Here is a 21,264-nt window from a genome sequence, read left to right on the forward strand (position 1 = left end):
AATAATCCAGAAGTTATGACCTTTGAGGTTCTGCTTCTTAATTTGGTGCCAAGCTCCTCATACTGACTATGCAGAACATCCTTCTTTGTCCTGCCTATGTCGTTGGTACCAACATGGACCGTGGTGACTGGGTTCTCCCCATCCCACTGCAAGTTCCTCTCCAGAATTATCTGATCGTGCAGCAATAAAATTTTTCACAAAGTGAATTTGTAACTGCGCTGTGTTAAATGATGACTAAACAAAACCGTTTTTAAAACATGAAAATTCAAGATTTCCCATAAATAAGTCCAGACAAGTTTAAATAATGTTAATATTAATTTAAAAGGATTATCATACATTCTGCATCTCTGCAATTATAGGTACAGGTTTGCCAATGTACCCCTGTAAGTTGAACCAGGAGATGACGACTTGCAAACAACGGAATGGCGCACCCCATTCACTGTCATTATCATAGTCCTGCAAGCAGTGATGAAAGATATAGGATCCATGTACTAGAGCAACCTATTCCAAAGTAAATAAAACATAAAATTTATAAGATCAAAAGTGCTTATAACTGAGTTAAAATAGAATTCTTTTCCCCAACCTGCGGCCTACTAATGCACTACAGTATTAAAAATGCTTACAATGACAAATAATTCTGTTAATGTGGTTATTTTGCTTTACTTAAGCAGTGTATAGTTTTGTAAATTTAGACACGTACCTTAAATTCATCAGGGTTGGGAGCAGGAATATACTTATGTATATCTCTCAAGTACTCAGCTGCTATCTCATCACTTGGAAAACGATAAGCCATGCGACGGCGGAAGACGGGTTTATCGCCTAGACCAAGTTCAGCATGCAGCTCCTGGACACATCAAAAAATGTATAACTTTTAAGCTGACAACTTCATAAGATCCTTAGGTCATCATTTAAAGAATATTATCTTACAAACTATGACAATAGTTCTAGCCTAAAACCGCAATCAAAAAAATCCATAAGGCTCTAAATTCTGCAATATCTTGGTTATCCTTACTATAATCTACCTAATAACAGAGGATAGCTACATATCTGGCAGCTGCTAAGACTGCTGCTCTTTACGTCACAACAACTTCCAATTCCAGAATTAGAGCTGCATAATTAGATCCTGTAGAAAATGTATAGATTGCAGTTCCACTCTATCCTGTCCCTAGATTAGAATGTCCTTTGACGTCGCAATGTCTGCAATGGATGCAATCAGAAAAGCATAAAGCACAGGATACATTTCAAATGGTAGGCAGGCATGGTCCTTTCCCAATGGGCTGAAGTCTAAACTTAATTACTAGAAATCGAAATGGATGGGGAATATGACTTCCACTCTTCACTGATACTGCCAGGCATATTGAGTTTTTCCAACACTTTGTGTTTTTATTTCAGATTTTCAGCATCTGCAGTATTTTGCTTTTATTTAAGGATATACTTGCCTTGGAAAGAATTCCAAGACTGATTTCTGGGATGAAAGCATTACCTTTTGAGGAGAGATTGAGTAGACTGTGGCTATATTCCCTTGAATTTAGAAGATGCTATCATTGAAATACATATCAAATTCTTAGAGATTAAAAAGGTAGATGCTAGAAAGATATATCCCCTGGCTGGGGAGTCTAAAATTAGGGTCAGAGACTCAGAATAAGACGTCAGCCATTTAAGACTGAAATAAGGTAAAAGTACCTCCCGATATCATTCCTGAATGGCCTAACTATAATTTTGAGATTATATAGAATATATAGAGGAAGGTGTGACATGCCCTGCACAACATGAAGCTATTAAAAATTTTAAAGCTGTACTTTAAAAGAGGCACAACAGCTTTTACGATGGCTAGCAACGTGTATTGTGACTTTGGTAATATCAGCTCCAGACAGACCTAAAATTCAAGTAAATATGGACAATCACAAACTGTGGTGAAATTCAAAAGCCCCTTTATTAGGGATGAACTGTCAACAGAACAAGGCTTTAACATATTGGCCGACTCACTCTTCTATTTCATCCTGTGCCACAGAGACATTGAAACTCAATGAATTTTCCTGAAAGGGAAATTTAAATGGAAAGGGTCATTCCATTACAAAAATCCTGGCTGTCTCAAAACTCTCAAAGTGTGAAAGGCTATAACACAGGATGTGTTCAGCCCAATCCAACTTATTTTTTTTTGGAAGAACTTTGGACTCATCACAGGTCACGTGGTTAAGGCAGCATGTTTATTACCTGTTGTTTTAAAAATTACAGCAGGAGCTATTCAGATCTGAAATATTGTGACCGATACCATCAGATGCACCATCTAAGCCATTGAACCAGCTGCATGACAACTGCGCAGCCAAGGTAATGTACAGATATACTTTGAAAGCGGGAGAATGACTCTCCCTCAAACTGCTCCAACTTCAAGTTTACCTGAGAGCTGACCTCTTGGCAATTCAACTACAAGAAGCCTCGCCGCTTACTGATTATCCTCTGCTTTTACAAGGCCCCCACTCCAGCTAAAGCATCAATTCATTGAAGAAACCACAGGCTTGCTATGTAAGAGACTGAAATAATTCCAGATTGTAATCGAATTGTTTTCTTCATCTGTATCTACTCCTGGGCCAGAATGTTACACTTGTTGGGCAGGCGTGTGCCCAACCTGAATGAACATAAAATGACGCGTGATGACGTCGGGTGAGTGTCCCGGCGTCATTGCGCAATTGTGCGATATTTCGGTCGGCGGGCGCGTGCACGGGAGTTGGCAGCGTGCCCACTTACAATTAACAGGCCTATTAAGGCCATTAAAGTCCCAACTAAATGTTATTTCTTGTTGCCTGTCCATCCTTACAGTTGGCAGGCAGACAAAAAGGCCAAGCGGCCTTTGCACTTTTTAGGAAACCTCATCCATTTACTGCCAGTTCAAGGGACATCACCATTCACTCTCTCGCACTCACCATCATTGTCTTCATCCTGTCCATGGGACCACCCACCACCCACACAGGCCAGGCACACTTATCATCTGGCTTGGCAGATGTCCTGCTTACACTTTCTCCATCTCTATTCATGTAAGACAAGCTGGCACACAACAAGAGGGAGAGGTCACAGACTGATGGCAGAATGCACAAGATCAAGGTCAGTATGGACTTTGAAAACAGAGCCATCCAGCTGCCGGCAACAATCTGGACCGTCCCTGTGCTGATGGTGAGGTCGGTGGTGCTCTACCTAGTGAGGGTCCAGCAGTGTGGCATCTATCGGCAACCATGCCGTGAGTGATGTGTCCTGTTTCACAGGCCACTGCCATGCACTAATTATCTCCCCTTGCTTTCACAGGCATATCGATCAAACAGCCAACAGTGTTCTCGACCCAGTGCATCCAATCAAGCCCCGAAGAAACTCTAAAGAGGGACCTGGAGGCATCCTCCCTGAAGTACTGCCACAGCGCTCACCCACACCCTCCGCCAATGCAGAGACACACAACTCGGTGGGACCTAGCTTTGGAATAGCCTTGGAATTACAACCTGGTGAACACATTTACAGCAGGTGGAGGCAGGGACTTGCCAGGTGTCCGGCACTCAGGGGACTGCTGGAGGCCATAAATTTGCTGACCCTAAGTCAGATGATGAGCCTCTGGACTCGGTCATGTCACAGTTGCTGGAGCTGCAAAGGCAAGCTCGGGAACATCAGGAAGGGATGTCCACTGCACTCCTCAGATTGAAAGACACTTCAGGTTGAGGTGATAGCACCGGCATGCCAACACACCGAGATCAACACTGGTAGGATGGCGGCCACCATAGAGACCTTGGTCCAGGACTTTGCTCCTGCACTACTGAATTGCTGATGCCATAGTTGGCCTCCAACAGCATGCACGCGAGAGGGGTGCCGGGCTGCTTGATCTCATTCCAGCTATTCCTGCTTCTCAAGGAATCAGCCTGGGGCTTCGAGGCACCCATAGGGAGGAGGATCAGCAAGTGCACAATCCGGGCCCATCCATTCAGGTGACTCTGACAGTGCCCAGCCCATCCAACTCCCCTCTTCCTGTGACCTCAGCAGCTCCAGCTCCACAGGACGAGGAGGGTGGCACTGCCACACAGCAGGACCCCAAAAGCAGGCCGGGGCCCTCCAAGTCTCGGCCCTCCAGAGACGCCCGCCAAGGTCTTCACAGACAGGGCATCTGAGTCAGCAGGGTGCCTCCACCTCCACTGTGGATGTTCGGGGAGCGCCAAGACATAGCGGAGAATTAGTTGCACAGCCTGGGCATGGGTGTTAATCACATACTGTTCACTATTGTCAATAAACTCTCAAGGATGTCTCCCTGCCTATGGCTCCTTGTTCTGTTTCACACTTAGGTGTGAAAACTTTCTGCACAAGATAAAGGCAGGTGTCTCAGCCCAGGGCCTCTTCCCTCTGCACTGTGCAGCCTTCAGACCAAATTGTTGGTCTGGCCTCACTCTCCCTGGAAACATTACTGATGCCTGCCCCTTGGCGATGCGGGTCATTGCTGCCAGAATGTCGTGGGCAGGCGTCACAGAGTTCTCTCATTCTCTCTGTGTGCTCTCAGCACTTTTAAGGAGGGGCTGGCCTCCCATCTCTTCAGCATTTGTGACCAGTGATGTTGTGCTCCTGAGGGGCTCAAGTGCTAAAGGTGGACAAAGGATCAGATGCTTTTAAAGTTTCATGGCTGCGTCTCTATAATATGGCCTTGACCATAGAGCGCAAGTGATCTACCCTTGGCCAGACAGGAGTCAGACATTCTCAGAGGCCATGTGAAGACCTATAGAGTGTCCTCACTGCATGTCATCATCATCTTCCTGGAATCGAGCGACTTAGGGCCTCCACTGCGTCTCCATGATAGGAGCATTCTCACAGAGGGTATTTGCGCTGCCATAAGCTAGACCAGAGTCAAACATTCACAGATGCGATGTGAGGATCTATGGTGTCTCCTCACTGCATGTTGTCATCATACTCCACAAATCTAGCAGCTGTGAGGGCCCCCCAAGAGCATCTGCCTCATCGCCGCCCCCGAGGACCTCCTCACTTTCATCCCTGTTGGCATCCTCCTCATTGGAGGAGATGTGCAGCTCCTCCAAGTCTTCCTTAGCCAGCTCCTCTCCCCGTTGCAGCACCAGGTTGTAAAGGGCGCAGCAGGCAACGATGATGCGTGACACCCTCTGCGGACTGTATTACAGGGCTCCACCAGACCGGTCCAGGCACCGGAACCTCATCTTCAGCATTCCGATGGTCTACTCCACCAAGTTGTGAGCTGCAGCATGAGCCTCATTATAGCATAGCTCTGCTGCAGTCTGAGGCCGCTGCAAGGGTGTCATCAGCCATGGTCTCTGTGGATAGCCCTTGTCCCCGAGGAGCCAACCCCGCAGCTTCTGTGGAGCCTGGAAGACCCCAGGGATCTGTGATCGACTAAGGATGTAGGTGTCGTGCACACTCCCTAGAAACCGTGCGCACACCTGCAGGGTGCGTTTCTGGTGGTCGCACACCAGCTGCATATTCAGTGAGTGGAACCCCTTGCGGTTGATGTAGTTCACCGTGTGTTGTGACAGAGATCTGAGCATCAGGTGAGTGCAGTTGACCGCATCCTGCACCTGTTGCAAACTCGAGATCTGGGCAACTCCAATTGCTGTTGCGTCCTGGCTGTCCTGGTCCCAGGCAAAATGCACAATGTTGTGTGCCCTTGCAAAGATAGCACCCGTGACCTCATGGATACATTTGTGGGTGGAGGCTTCTAAGACCTCACAGAGGTCAGTTGTGGAGCCCCGAAAGGAGCCACTGTCACTTTCATGGCCACTGGCAGTGGATGCCCTCCATGTCCCCGTGGTGCCAAATTGTGCAGTAGCTGGAAGAGGTGACCGATGAGTTCCCTAGACATGCTCGGTCTTCGGCAACACTGATTCTCGGTCATCTGCAGGAATGACAGGCGGCGTTTGTAGACCATTGGTGTCGCTAGGCGCTGACCAGCCACAGTTCACTGTGGCTCTTTGGTGGTCTGTGCAGGAGCCCCGGCCGCCCCTTCTTCCTGATGGTTGCTGCTCTTGTCTCCGCGCAGCCAGGAGCCTCAGTCAGTATCTCCTCCGTCAGTATCTTCACTCTCTGTAGGCCATCAGACATACAGCTAGTTCACGAGGCTCCATGATCCTGATGTAGTCCTCCTGCAGGATGGAAGAGAGAGACATATGGGTTAGCCTGGGTGTACTAAGAACCTGTCCTGATTAAGTGTGAAGGCCCCTTAACAATTCCCGGAGAGTGCTGGCCATCATTTGGATGGCCAGAGATTAGAGCGCTGCATGGCTGCCCAAAACCCCACCCACTTCCGCCCCACTCCATCTGATCGATTGGCGGCAGCTTTGCTCATTGGACTGCATGCTGTGCTCTCAGCTCAGGCGCAGGCATTCTCCTAACCCACACTGCAAGGCTGCACTGTTAGTTGGAACCATGAAGAAGATTGGTCTAAACCGGGATGATATGAGGACCTCCAGCAGTGACTGCTCCATGGCCAGCTTTAGTGAGGAGATTGTACAACGTGTGCAGTCGTCCAACTGTTCTGCAATCACTAAAATGTTCATGACTTTGCAGCCTGTGCTGGGGTGGGGGGGGTGGGGGGCTGCAGAATGAAAATCTTTGGAGCACTTGGTGGCACTTTGATGCCTCTGCATTGCTTGAGTGGGCAGATAAGCTAGAAGCCTGACTCCAATCATATTAATGTGGCTGCGCCTGAACTGTCTGAGTTGCAGAGGAATGGTCACTTTATATAGGTTTCCCTAATGTGTGGCCACTTCCCTCGCCAACACTACCCCTGACCCCGAATGCTTGTGTGTTATATTCAACAGCAGGCCCTTGCCCCCCTCACCTCACAAGTCGCCTGAATGGTTGCCTGACCCCCTCACAAGTTGCCTCAATGGCAGGGCTACCCTTAACTCCGATCCCCCAGCATCCTTCAAGCTCGAAGCCCCTGGCGAGTGCTACACAACATTACTGTGTACTCACCTCCGAGTTCCCGCAAAGTGCAGCCTGCCAAGTGCTTGTCGCTTATGTGCTGTTGTGAAATCCGCCGACATGGACAGACGATCCAGCGGTGGGGAGGGGGGACGATTCTGGCAGGCAGGCCTGAGAGTAATATACTGATGTATTACAATAAGGTTCCCAACCTCCGGTGGCGGGAAACACGGCCCACCATCAGCAGGCTGAGCAGACAATCACGAACTAGTTTCCCACTGTTGTGAAAGCGATTGCGGCATATTGTCCGCCCACGCCACCGATCACGCCCGATGCCAGCGGGCACGGATAATTGCGCCCATAATCTTTGTCTGTGACAGCCTCGATCAGATTGACCCTCAATCTTCTAAGCTCAAGGAAATATCTAGGTTTATGCAACCTGCTCCTATAATCTAAACTTACAAATCCTGGGAAAATTCAACAAGTAAAACTGGTCAATTGTCAAAGTACTGTGGACCTCCCCGGCTTGAACATAGCTATAAGTCTGCCACAGAGGGTTGACTCCATTCCAAACATCAATCACCAGCCATGTCATCTTGCAGTCAACATATTCTTCACTTCCCTCCAAGCAGAACAATTATTCACAGTTGATGGCAGGACAGAAGAATTGAGGATAGCTGTTGGGGATTGATATCTAGTGCAAGGACAGTAAGTGCAGTGATTCTTACTCAAAATGTCTTGTGGCTTCTTATCTGGATAGGTGACTGATCCACGATATGCGAAATGTAAGAGACGAAAGATTAGAAGCAAGTAACTAGCGAAGTGATTTATGGTCACTCAGAAGCAAGCACTTTCGCTGCTTCCAAGAATTTTACTGAATATTGGGCACATATTACATTACGCTTAGTTACCATGGGTAGCATGGCATTTATTTTGGGAGACAACGTCATGCCAAATCACATTTTTCATTAATAACCAACAGAAGCACATTTGGAACCTGTCAAAAGACAGGTTGTGACATTTAAAAAAATGAGCATCAATCTAAAATTGAAGAAAGAAATTGCTACTTTAAACATTTAGTAATTCATGGACAGACTGTATAAATGAAAAAAAGTGACCTGGGCTCCAATCATACTTTTCGTTGCGGTTGCAGAGTCTCATCACTGATCCCAGCAGGGTATATTACTGTAGTAAGAGTAGGTTTCTCTTGCAATTCAAAGTGGTATGCTTGCGGCATTGGGACAGATTTTCCATTTGTATATCGCTGAATGCATTTGTCCATTGCAGAAAGCTGTTCAGTAACTGCTTCCACAAACTGATCCTGTAGCCTGTTAAAAACATCATTTTTAGTTACCATTAAAGACATGTTCTAAACAACATAATTTGATATATAGCATAATTTGACAAGAAACTTACTTTATCTCAGACACAAAATTGTGTAGGAGTAGTTTAGCTTCCCTACCAGCTTCTACTTTCTCCCCAAATAATGGCAGAATAATTTAAATAAAACACCTTTACACTCAATAAACATGGAAGTGATGGCATATTTTCCTCATTTTACTATCAAATTTACCCGATTCAAATTTCACAATTTAGGCCCATTGCTAAATAACAGGTGCAGGAATGTCATTGAAACTGGAATTCTGATCAAAGATCTACAGTAACAACTTTGATGGAGCTACTTAGTATTTACAATATTTCTACCTTATATTTCAGATTTCAAGATTTCCGTGTTTTCTTTTTAGATTTTTTAAAAGACTTGTTCTGGGATCCATTTGCAAAATGGATATCAAAAAGGGGCAGGACTGGGTACTCAATATTCCTGGATACAAGGTACTGGATTTGCATCATGGAGATGGTAATTACAAACAGTCATTCAAAAACAACTTCAAAAAACCCTTATCCTATTAGATACTCATAGAACTGTAAAGACAAACAAACTCACAGCCCTCCTGACAGCTACATCAACAACCTCTTATATGATGAATCCATTTGTGGGTTTGGAACTCAGCCAAGCATTCATAACACAATTCCATTGTACAAACAACCTTTGCTGAGCTGAATCTATTAGTGAATTTGAAACAGAGTTAAGCATTCAGAGAACGAAGCATAAACATTGCATAGCTGTACAAACAAAACAATCAGAGCTGAATACGTAAAAACATTTGAATTAAATCAAAAAGCTCAGCCATCTATTCAGCCTTTGTAGCAGTGGGCAGCATTTCATGTGTTGTGGGCTTTTAAATGCACCCCCACTAATTCCAGCTGCTTCTCAGAGCAGCAATAAATAGCTGCAGATGCAGGTGAGACTTCTGTCCCTCACTCAGGAGGAATTCCCTATCAGCGAGCTGCTGACCAAATGTCACAGCAGTGCCATTAGGAGTAGCAGCCACTGCTGAGACTACAAACAGTCCTATGAGTTGACAAACCAGAGTCAGGATGGAGATAAGTGCCATGGGATATCATGGCGGGATCAGAGGGGTGACTCGGGGAGGTGAGGATTTTGACCAGAGGGTCGAGGATGGCAGGAGCACACAAGGGAGGCAGATCTTACTGGGGTGTCCCCAATCAAGAAAGGGAGACCATAAGGAAGTATCCCCCTTTTGGTCCTAAGGCATCCAGGACATCACTGCAGGAGCTCCTGAGGGTAGTGTCCTCGGCTCAACCATCTTCAGATGCTTCACCAATGACCTTCCTTCCATCATAAGGTCAGAAGTGGGGATGTTCGCTGATGAGTGCACATTGTTCAGCACCATTCGCGAATCCTCAGATACTGAAGCAGTCCATGTCCAATTGCAGCAAGGCCTGGACAATATCCAGGCTTGGGCTGACAAGTGGCAAGTAACATTTGCCTCACACAAGTGCCAGGCAATGACCATCTCCAACAAGAGAGAATCCAACCATCGCCCCTTGATGTTCAATGGCATTACCATCGCTGAATCCCCCACTATCAACACCTTGGGGGCTACCATTGACCAGAAACTGAACTGGGCTAGCCATGTAAATACTGTAGCTACAATCACAGAATCACAGAGTGCAGAAGAGGCCTGTCGGCCCATCGAGTTTGCACCAACACGTGAGAAACACCTGACCTACCTACCTAATCCCATTTACCAGCACTTGGCCCAAAGCCTTGAATGTTATGATGTGCTAAATGCTCATCCAGGTAACTTTTAAAGGATGTGAGGCAACCTGCCTCCATCACCCTCCCAGGCAGTGCATTCCAGACTGTCACCAGCCCCTGAGTAAAAAGGTTTTTCCTCACATCCCCCCTAAACCTCCTGCCCCTCACCATGAACTTATGCCCCCTTGTGACTGACCCTTCAACTAAGGGGAACATCGGCTCCCTATCCACCCTGTCCATGCCCCTCATAATCTTGTACACCTCGATCAGGTTGCCCCTCAGTCTTCTCTGCTCCAATGAAAACAACCCAAGTCTATCCAACCTCTCTTCATAACTTAAATGTTTCATCCCAGGCAACATCCTGGTGAATCTCCACTGCATCCCCTCCAGTGCAATCACATCCTTCCTATAATGTGGCGACCAGAACTGCACACAGTACTCCAGCTGTGGCCGCACCAAGGTTCTATACAACTCCAACATGATTTCCCTACTTTTGTAATCTATGCCTTGATTGATAAAGGCAAGTGTCCCATATGCCTTTTTCACCACCCCACTAACATGCCCCTCCGCCTTCAGAGATCTATGGACACACATTTCAAGGTCTCTTTGTTCCTCAGAACTTCCTAGTGTCATGCCGTTCATTGAATGCTTCCTTGTCAAATTACTCCTTCCAAAGTGTATCACCTCACACTTTTCAGGTTAAATTTCATCTGCCATTTATCTGCCCATTTGACCATCCTGTCTATATCTTCCTGTAGCCCAAGACACTCAACCTCACTGTTAACCACCCAGCCAATTTTTGTGTCATCCGCAAACTTACTAATCCTACCCCCCCACATAGTCATCTTGTTGTTTAAGCAAATGACAAATAATAGGGGACCCAGCACAGATCCCTGTGGTGTGCCACTGGACACTGGCTTCCAGTCACTAAAGCATCCTTCTGTCATCACCCTCTCCCTCCTACAACTAAGCTAATTTTGAATCCACCTTATCAAATTACCCTGTATCCCATGTGCATTTGTCTTCTTTATAAGTCTCCCATGTGGGACCTTGTCAAAGGCTTTGCTGAAATCCACATAAACTACATCAACTGCACTACCCTCATCTACACATCTGGTCACCTCCTCAAAAAATTCAATCAAATTTGTTAGGCATGACCTCCCTCTGACAAAGCCATGCTGACTATCCCTTATCAAACCTTGCCTCTCCAAGTGGAGATAGATTCTCTCCTACAGAATTTTCTCCAGTAGTTTCCCTACCACTGACGTGAGACTCACTGTCCTATAGTTCCCTGGCTTATCTCTACAACCCTTCTTAAATAGTGGAACCACATTAGCTGTTCTCCAGTCCTCTGGCACCTCTCCAGTGGCCAGAGAGGAATTATAAATTTGTGTCAGAGCCCCTGCGATCTCCTCCCTTGCCTACCTCAGCAGTCTGGGATACAAAACATCCGGACCTGGAGATTTGTCCACTTTTAAGCCTGCCAACACCTCCAATACTTTGTCACTCCCGATATCAATTTGCTTAAGAACCTCGCAGTATCTCTCCCCAAGTTCGATACCTTCATCCTCATTCTCTCAGGTGAAGACGGATGTGAAGTATTCATTCAACACTCTAGTGATGTCATCTGGTTCCACCCATAGATTGCCCCCTTGGTCCCTTGTGGGCCCTATTCTTTCCCTGGTTATCCTCTTCCCATTATATACTTATAGAATATCTTTTCACCCACCCAGGCACATACCACAAAATCATGAGTATTTCAGTGGACTGCAGAATACTTGGCCGACTGCACATGTATAATCTCCTTGCTAAAGCTGGCCATGGAGCAGTCACTGCTCGAGGCGCTCACAGCCCCTTGCAATGTCATCATCATGGTTTGGACTGTCTCCCCAATAGTTCAAGCTAACAGTGCAGCCTTGCAGCGCGGGTTAGGAGAATGCCTGTGCCTGAGCTGAGACCACAGCATGCAGTGCAATGGGCAAAGCTGCCACCAATTGGTTGGGTGCAGTGGGGCGGAGGTGGGTGGGGTGTTGGGCAGCCATGCAGGGCACTAGTCTCTGGCCACCCAAGTGGTGGCCAGCATTCTCTGCAAAGTATTAACGGGCCTTCACACTTAACCAGGGCAGGTTCTTGGTACACCCATGCTAAGCGCGTGTCTCTCTCTTCCATCCTGCAGGAGGAGTACATCAGGATCATGGAGCCTGGTGAACTAGCTGTATGTCTCGTGGCTTACAGAGAGTGAAGACGATGGAGAAGAGAGCGACTGAGGCGACTGGCTGCACAGAGGCAGGGGCAGCACCCCCAGAGAGTGGCGGCTGGGGCTCCCGCAGTCAGCCACAGTGAGCCGTCGCTGGTTGGCAGCTAGCGACACCCAGGATCTAGAGGCGCCGTCTTTCATTCCTGCAGATGACGGAGAACCAGTGTCGCCAAAGACTGCCCAAGTCTAGGGAACTGATCAGTCACATCTGTCAGCTACTGCAGGATTTGACGCCACGGGAACATGGAGGGCATCCACTGCCAGTGGCTGTTAAAGTGACCTGCCAGTGGCTCCTTTCAGTGTTCCACAGGTGACCTCTGTCAGATCTCACAAGCCTCCATCGACAAATGCATCCATGAGGTTGCGGATGTCATTATAGGAAGGATGTAAGCACATTGAAGATAGTGCAGAAGAGGTTTACAAGGATGGTTTCAGGGATGAGAAACTTTAGCTATGAGAATAGGTTGGGGTTGTTCTCTTTGGAGGGAAGAAGGCTAAAAGGGGATTTGATAGAGATGTTCAAAATCATGAGGGGTTGGACAGAAGCAAGGCAATGGCACTAGGTCATCATGCTCATTTGGAGAGCTGGTGCAGACACGATGGGCCAAATGGCCTCCTTCTGTGCCGTTAAAATTTTGTGATTCTGTGATTTGCGAGGGCACACAACTTTGTGCATTTCGCATGGGACCAGGACAGCAAGAGCGACTGGATTCACCCAGATCTCAGGGTTCCAACAGGTGCAGGATGCGATTGACTACACTCACGTGGCGCTCAGATCTCTGTCGCAACAAGGGGTCAACTACATCAACCGCAAGGGGTTCCATTCATGGAATTTGCAGGCGGGTTTGCTCGCGCTGTTGGGAGGAGTTTAAACTAATTCGGCAGGGGGAGGGGACACAGAATGTGAGCAGAATAGGGACACGTCATAATACAGCAAAACAATCAAGTCAGAGGGAGTACAGCTGCATTAAGTTTCAAGGGAATAAGGTAAGGCTGGATGGCCTCTACTTTAATGCCAGGAGTATTACAGGTAAAATGGATGAGTTAAGGGTGAGGATTGACACATGGAATTGTGATATAGTAGCCATCACTGAGATGTGGTTGAGGGAGGGGCAGGATTGGCAGCTCAACATTCTGGGATATAGAATCTTCAGGCGAGACAGGGGAGGGGGTAAAAGAGGAGGAGGCGTTGCGTTATTAGTTAAGGAGTCAGTTACTGCAGTAAGAAGAGATGATATCTTGGAGGGGACATCGAATGAAGCTTTGTGGGTAGAGTTTAGGAATATAAAAGGGGCAGCCACATTGTTACATGCTTATTTTAGACCCCCAGATAGTCAGCGGGAAATTGAAGAGCAAATATGTGCATAATTTGTGGAGGTGTGTAAAAACAATAACAATAGGGTGATATTAGGTGATTTCAACTTTCCCAACATTAATTGGGATAGACAGTGTTATGGGCTTGGATGGAGTGGATTTCTTGAAATGTGTACAGGACAACTTTTTAGATCAATATGTAGAGGGTTCAACAAGGGATGGTGCAGCGCTGGACCTAATTCTGGGGAATGAAGCCAGACAGGTGGCTGAGGTGGTGGTGGGGGAGCATTTTAGTGATAGCGACCACAACATGGTACAATTTAAGTTTGTTATGGACAAAGAAACAGACAAGTTGCAAAAAATGTTTTGGATTGGGGGAGAGTGGATTTTAGTAAAATAAGGCAGGATCTGGCCAAGGTAGACTGGGAACAGTTATTTGTGGGGAAATCTACAGAGGAGCAGTGGGGGGCATTCAAAAAGGAAAAGGGGAGGGTACAGGCTCAACATGCTCCCTTTAGGGTGATAGGAAGGAGTAACAAGCCCAGAGAACCATGGATGACCAGAGATATTCAGGTTACGATGAGAAGGAAAAGAGAGGCCTTTAGCAGGTACAAGGGAAGCAAATCAGCAGAGGCATTAGTGGAGTACAGAAAGTGCAGGGTGGAGCTTAAGAAAGCAATTAGGAGAGCAAAGAGGGGATATGAGAAAGCTCTGGCTGGCAAAAGTAGGGAAAATCCCAAGATATTCTATAAGTATATAATGGGAAGAGGATAACCAGGGAAAGAATAGAGCCCACAAGGGACCAAGGGGGCAATCTATGGGTGGAGCCAGATGACATCACTAGAGTGTTGAATGAATACTTCACATCTGTCTTCACCCAAGAGAATAAGGATGCAGGTATCGAACTCGGGGAGAGAGACTGCGAGGTTCTTAAGCAAATTGATATAGGGAGGGACAAGGTATTGGAGGTGTTGGCAGGCTTAAAAGTGGACAAATCTCCAGGTCCGGATGATTTGTGTCCCAGACTGCTGAGGGAGGCAAGGGAGGAGATCGCAGGGGCTCTGACCCAAATTTTTAATTCCCCTCTGGCCATGGGGGAGGTCCCAGAGGACTGGAGAACAGCTAATGTGGTTCTGCTATTTAAGAAGGGTTGTAGAGATAAGCCAGGGAACTATAGGACAGTGAGTCTCACGTCAGTGGTAGGGAAACTATTGGAGAAAATTCTGAAGGACAGAATCTGAGAATCTATCTCCACTTGGAGAAGCAAGGTTTGATGAGGGATAGTCAGCATGGCTTTGTCAGAGGGAGGTCATGCCGAACAAATTTGATTGAATTTTTTGAGGAGGTGACCAGGTGTGTTGATGAGGGTAGTGTAGTTGATGTAGTTTATATGGATTTCAGCAAAGCCTTTGACAAGGTCCCACATGGGAGACTTATAAAGAAGGCAAATGCACATGGGATACAGGGTAATTTGATAAGGTGGATTCAAAATTGGCTTAGTTGTAGGAGACAGAGGGTGATGACAGAAGGATGCTTTAGTGACTGGAAGCCAGTGTCCAGTGGCGTATCACAGGGATCTGTGCTGGGTCCCCTATTATTTGTCATTTATATAAATGATATAGATGACAATGTGGGGGGTATGATTAGTAGGTTTGTGGATGACACAAAGATTGGCCGGGTGGTTAACAGTGAGGTTGAGTGCCTTGGGCTACAGGAAGATATAGACAGGATGGTCAAATGGGCAGATAAGTGGCAGATGGAATTTAACCCTGAAAAGTGTGAGGTGATGCACTTTGGAAGGAGTAATTTGACAAGGAAGTATTCAATGAACAGCATGACACTAGGAAGGTCTGAGGAACAAAGGGACCTTGGCATGTGTGTCCATAGATCTCTGAAGGCGGAGGGGCATGTTAGTGGGGTGGTGAAAAAGGCATATGGGACACTTGCCTTTATCAATCAAGGCATAGATTACAAAAGTAGGGAGATCATGTTGGAGTTGTATAGAACCTTGGTGAGGCCACAGCTGGAGTACTGTGTGCATTTCTGGTCGCCACATTATAAGAAGGATGTGATTGCACTGGAGGGGATGTAGTGGAGATTCACCAGGATGTTGCCTGGGATGAAAGATTTAAGTTATGAAGAGAGGTTGGATAGACTTGGGTTGTTTTCATTGGAGCAGAGAATACTGAGGGGCGACCTGATCGAGGTATACAAGATTATGAGGGGCATGGACAGGGTGGATAGGGAGCAGCTCTTCCCCTTAGCTGAAGGGCGAGTCACAAGGGAGCATAAGTTCAAGGTGAGGGGCAGGAGGTTTAGGGGGGATGTGAAGAAAATCTTTTTTACCCAGAGGGTGGTGAAGGTCTGGAATGCACTGCCTGGGAGGGTGGTGGAGGTGGGTTGCCTCACATCCTTTAAAACGTACCTGGATGAGCACTTGGCACGTCATAACATTCAAGGCTATGGACCAAGCGCTGGTAAATGGGATTAGGTAGGTAGATCAGGTGTTTCTCACGTGTTGGTGCAGACTTGATGGGCTGAAGGGCCTCTTCTGCATTGTGATTTTGTGAATGTGCAGCTGGCGTGCGACCACCACAAACGCATCCTGCAGGCGTGTGTACAGTTTCAAGGGATTGTGCATGACGCCTACATCCTCTGTCACTCGCAGACCCCTGAAGTCTTCCAGGATCCACAGAAGCTACAGGGATTGTTCCTAGGAGACAACGGCTTCCCGCAGAGGCCATGGTTGATGACACCCGTGCGGCAGCCTCAGACTGCAGCAGAGCAATGGTATAACGAGATTCATGCTGCAACTCGCAACTTGGCGGGGCAGACCATTGGGATGCTGAAGATGAGGGTCCCGTGCCTGGACCAGTCTGGTGGAGCCCTGCTATACAGTCCGCAGACTGTGTCACGCATCGTCGTCGTCTGCTGCGCCCTTTACAACCTTGCGCTCCAACTGGGAGACAAGCTGGCTGAGGAGGAGATGGAGGAACTGGAGGTCTCCACCAATGAGGAGGATGCCAATGGGGATAAGGGTGAGAAGGTCCTCTAAGGCGACTATGACGGGGATGAGGCCTTCACACTGGCTAGACAAGGCAGCACACTCGGGAGGCCCTCATAGCTGCTAGATTTGTGGAGGACATGCAGTGAGGTGACCCCATAGATCCTCACATTACATCTGTTAACATTTGACTCCAGTCTGGCTTATGGCAGCACAAATACCCTCTGTGAGAATGCTCCTGTCATGGAGATGCAGTGGAGGCCCTAATAGTCGCTCGATTCCAGGAGGATGATGATGATATGCAATGAGGATACTCCCTAGATCTTCACATAGCCTCTGAGAATGTCTGACTCCTGTTTGGCCGAGGGCAGCTTGCTTGCACCCTGTGATCAGGGTCCTAGCATGGAGATGCAGCCATGAAACTTTAAAAGCATCTGATACTTTCTCCGCTTTTAGCACTTGAGCCCTTCAGGAGCACAGGGTCACTGGTCACTGATGCTGAAGAGATGGGGACCAGCCCCAATTTAAAGGTGCTGAGAGCTCACAGGGAATGATGGAACTCTGTGGCACCTGCCCATGACATTCTAGCAGCAATGACAAGCACCATCGAGGTGCAGGCGTCAGTAATGTGTCCAGGGAGAGTGAGGCCGGACCATCACTGTGGTCTGAAGGCTGCACAGAGCACAGGGAAGAGGCCCTGGATTGAGACACCTGTCTTTATCTTGTGCAGAAAGGTTTCACATCTGAGTGACAAGAACACTGCTCATCAGAACAAGGAGCCGCAGGCAGGGAGACATTCTTAGGAGTTTATTGACAATAGTGAACAGTTTTTACAAGTGATTAACACCCGTGCCCAGGCTGTGCAACTGATTCTCCTTAACTTTCCTAACCTTGCTGCTATGTCTTGGTGCTCCCCGGACATCCACAGTGGAGGTGGAGGCAGCCTGCTGACTGCTACACCCTGTCTGTGATGGCCTTGGTGGGCAACCTCTTGAGGGCCGAGACTTGAAGGGCCCCTACCTGCTTTTAGGGTCCTGCTGTGTGGCAGTGCCACCCTCCTTGGCCTTTGGAACTGGTGCTGCTGAGGTCACAGGAAGACAGGATTCGGATGGGCTGGACACTCCTGGGGTCACTTGGGTGAATGGCCCCATGGCGTACACCTCCTGATCCTCCTCCCTATGGGTGCCTGAGGGCCCCAGGCTGACTCCTTGAGGAGAGAGGGTAGCTGGAGTGACATCGAGCTGCCCGGCACCCCTCTCGCATACACGCTGTTGGAGGCCAACTATGGCACCAGCAATGGAGTTAAGCCTGCGCAGCAGTGCAGGAGTGATGCCCTGGACCATCCATGGTGGCCACCATCCTACCAGTGTTGAACTTGGTGTGTTTCGTTTCAGAGTGAAGGCAGATGGACTCCTCCATTGTATGTTGCAATCTGAGGAGTGCAGTGGACATCCCTTCCTGATGTTCCCGAGCTTGCCTTTGCAGCTCCAGCAACTGTGACATGACCGAGTCCAGAGGCTCATCATCTAACTCAGACACAGCAAATTCCTGGCCTCCAGCAGAGCTCCGAATGCCAGACACCTGGGAAGTCCCTGCCTCTGCCTGCTGTGGATCAGAAAGTGCGATGTGCTCACCAGATTGTGATTCCGGGGTTACTGTAAAGTTAGGTCCCACCAAGGTGTGTGTCTCTGCGCTGGTGGAGGGTGCGGATGAGCACTGTGACAGAATTTTAAGGAGGGTGCCTCCAGAGGTTTTTTCGGGGCTTGATTGGAGGCCCAGGGTCATGGACTCCGTTGGCTGTTTTCCAGATGTGCCTGCGGAAGCAAGGGGAGATAATTAGTGCATGGCAGTGGCCTGTGAAACAGGACACATCACTCACGGCATGGTTGTCTGATGGATGTTGCACTGCTGGACCCTCACTTGGTAGAGCACCGCTGACCTCATCGTCAGCACAGGATGGTCTAGATCACCATGCTGGATGGCTCTGAATTCAAAGTCTGTACAGACCTTGATTTCAGGCATTCCTCCACCGGTCTGCGACCTCTCCCTGTTGTTGTGTACCAGCTTGTCATGCATGAATAGGGATGGAGAAAGTGTAAGCAGGACGCCTGCCAGGCCATTTGATAAGTATGGCTGGCATGTGCGGGTGGTGAGTGGTCCCCTGAACGGGATGAGGACAAGGGCACTGAGTGTGAGAGAGTGAATGGTGATGTGCCTTGAACGGGCAATGAGTGAGATCCCTGTGGATGTGTGCTGGGTTTCTGAGTGTGTGAGTTGAGCGTGATGGAAAGAGTGACTTACCCTGGTGGAATGAAGGAGATCATTCATCCTCTTGCAGCTCTGGTTGGCTGTCCTCTTTTGAAGGGCTTTGCTGCTGACCACCGCTGCTACCGCCTCCCAAGCCTGGTTGGTCACGGCACTGCCCATCTTGTGGCCAGAGCGGGGGTAGAGGACATCCTGGCAGGTCTCCACGGCATCCAGAATGCATTATAATGACGCGTCGCTGAACCTGGCGGCTGCCTTCTGTTTGCCTTTTGTGGGCATCTGCCCTGCAGCAGTCGTTGGCTGCAAGCACTGAGGTGTGTGCATGTGGCTGCACTTTAAATCTGCCACCCGGTGTGGTGAAGCAGCGAGGTGATGGCAGGCAGGCGAATGAGAGCCCGCCTGCCATGGAAACGGCATGATTCCCTGGAATGCATAAATAATGTGATGTGTTTGGGACGATCCGGCATGAAAACCTACCATCGTTTTACCCACCCGCTACCGCACTTAGTGCAAATCTGGGACAATTCCACCCAATGTCTTGGGGGGATCAAAGACTCAACCTATTAGGTTAGAGCTAAAAACAATAGAGGTACCTTTTTACTACTGGGAGTATTCTGTAGGCCACCAATTGCAATTCCTGTGTCATGTCAGTACTTCAGAACACTTCATGTGACTTGAGGGACAACATGTCTAGGAAGTGCCTGCAGCTGCTTGACCTCAAGCTCAGGATTTCCAAGCTTGAGGGGCAGCTGGAGTCGTGGCAGAGCATCAGGGAGAATGAGAATTTCCTGGATCATATATTCTAGGAGGCGGTGAGCCCACAGGCAGTGAGAGTTCAGGATACTAGATGGGTGGACATCCAGAAAGAAGAGTAGGAAGAGACAGGAGGTACACATTTTGGGGGTTTGTACTATTGTTGTAAACCATGCTTTATATCAAAAAAAAGATTTTTGAATTTACTGGTTGAAAATTCCTAATTGATTAAAAAGACTAAAGCCATGCTACAGTGACTTGGGATCACACTCAAAGATGGCTGCATATTTCCATCACTGTACATTCTACATTCCTGAATCATTGAATGGAGGTAACCTGTCGACAAAGGCGCACAAGGAACAAAGGCCTTTGGGGAGTATGAATGGGGGCAATTGTCTATCCCTTTAGCAAAGCATCCAGACAATCACCTGGGTATTCAACTGGGTGGAGACAAAACATTAGACATAATCTCTTGGACAATGGGGTCCTGGCAGGAAGAGGAATTCCTAGCCATAGTCTAATCAGGTTACAACCGGAATACAGCATGACATATCTGGGTCACTGGGCAGTTGGAGAGAGGGGGTCATGTGACAAGCCAACCTTTTGTGTATTTAAGCAACTGCCTTTTCTGCAGATACGACAAGCAACTGAGGTGCTGCAGGAGCATGACCATAAGTGCGCACCCCCCTATGCTGTCTCTCTCAATCTGACTTGCAAGTTTTGAACCCGGTCTGCTGATTTTGATTGCCCATGTGCCAAACGCAACATCGCTATTGCTATCTTCAGAAGAAAAGGTAAACCATCCGTCGATATCTTTACACTGCCTCAACGCCAACCCAGAAGGACCACCGAGTTCAGCCTGAAGGCAGCCAAGTCACCAACCTTTGACTTCTTTAACTTCACTGTAATTTTACTTAGACCAGGTTAAGTATGATAAAAACTATCTTCTTTTCTTTTTTAAAACTCAAGAAAGCCACCCTTTTATTGTCAGCACATAAACAATTAAACATTCACTGAATTGGCAAACATATCCACGTGAAACCAGCAGTGGGAAAAGAGGAGAGCATTCATCCCCTCCTTGCCTGATCATAATAGTTACTGTCAACTTGGTACACAGTTTGGAACCTGCTGGGAGTGGTGACACATTGAAGGAGGGCAGTCCAGGCCATGGCACCAATGCGGCAAGGGACTGCACAGGAGAGAACAGAAAGAGTAGAAATGCAGTCATTATACTGGATTATATAGTTAGGAAGATAGACAGGCATTTCTGTAACTGTCCCATATGATGTATTGCCTCCCTGGTGCTAGGTTAAAGCACATCACAGAGAGGCAGTTTTTAAAAATTATTCTTTCATGTGATGTGGGCAATGCTGACAAGTCCAGTAATTGTTTCCCATCCCTAATTGCCCTTGAACTGAGTGGCTTGCCATGCCATTTCAGAGGGCAGTTAAGAGTCTGGAATCACCTGTAGGCCAGACCTTATAAGGTGCAGGATATTCTGCAGGGGTGAGAGGTGTGGTACATGTTGATACTAACAACATAGAAAGAGCAGGGATTGAGCTCTTATGGTCAGATTTTCAGAAGCTAGGGATGGTTAAAAAGTAGGTAGTAAAACTGCATTATTCCCAGTGCCAA

General features: G+C 47.7%; 1 protein-coding gene across 1 annotated transcript in view; it reads right to left on the bottom strand.

The window, feature by feature from the left end:
* Nucleotides 1-330: 330 nt before the first annotated feature.
* LOC144689928 (ufm1-specific protease 2-like) overlaps nt 331-21,264 on the bottom strand; it is a 54,115-nt gene continuing 33,181 nt past the window's right edge. Inside the window, exons 5-7 of the mRNA XM_078557448.1 lie at nt 8,048-8,240; nt 701-844; nt 331-501 (exon numbers count right to left, since the gene is read on the bottom strand). Of these exons, the coding sequence (XP_078413574.1) occupies nt 331-501; nt 701-844; nt 8,048-8,240 (508 nt within the window). The remainder of the gene's footprint in view (nt 502-700; nt 845-8,047; nt 8,241-21,264) is intronic.

This window comes from Cetorhinus maximus, chromosome 2, assembly GCF_964194155.1.
Source record: "Cetorhinus maximus chromosome 2, sCetMax3.hap1.1, whole genome shotgun sequence".
NCBI classification, from domain to species: domain Eukaryota; kingdom Metazoa; phylum Chordata; class Chondrichthyes; order Lamniformes; family Cetorhinidae; genus Cetorhinus; species Cetorhinus maximus.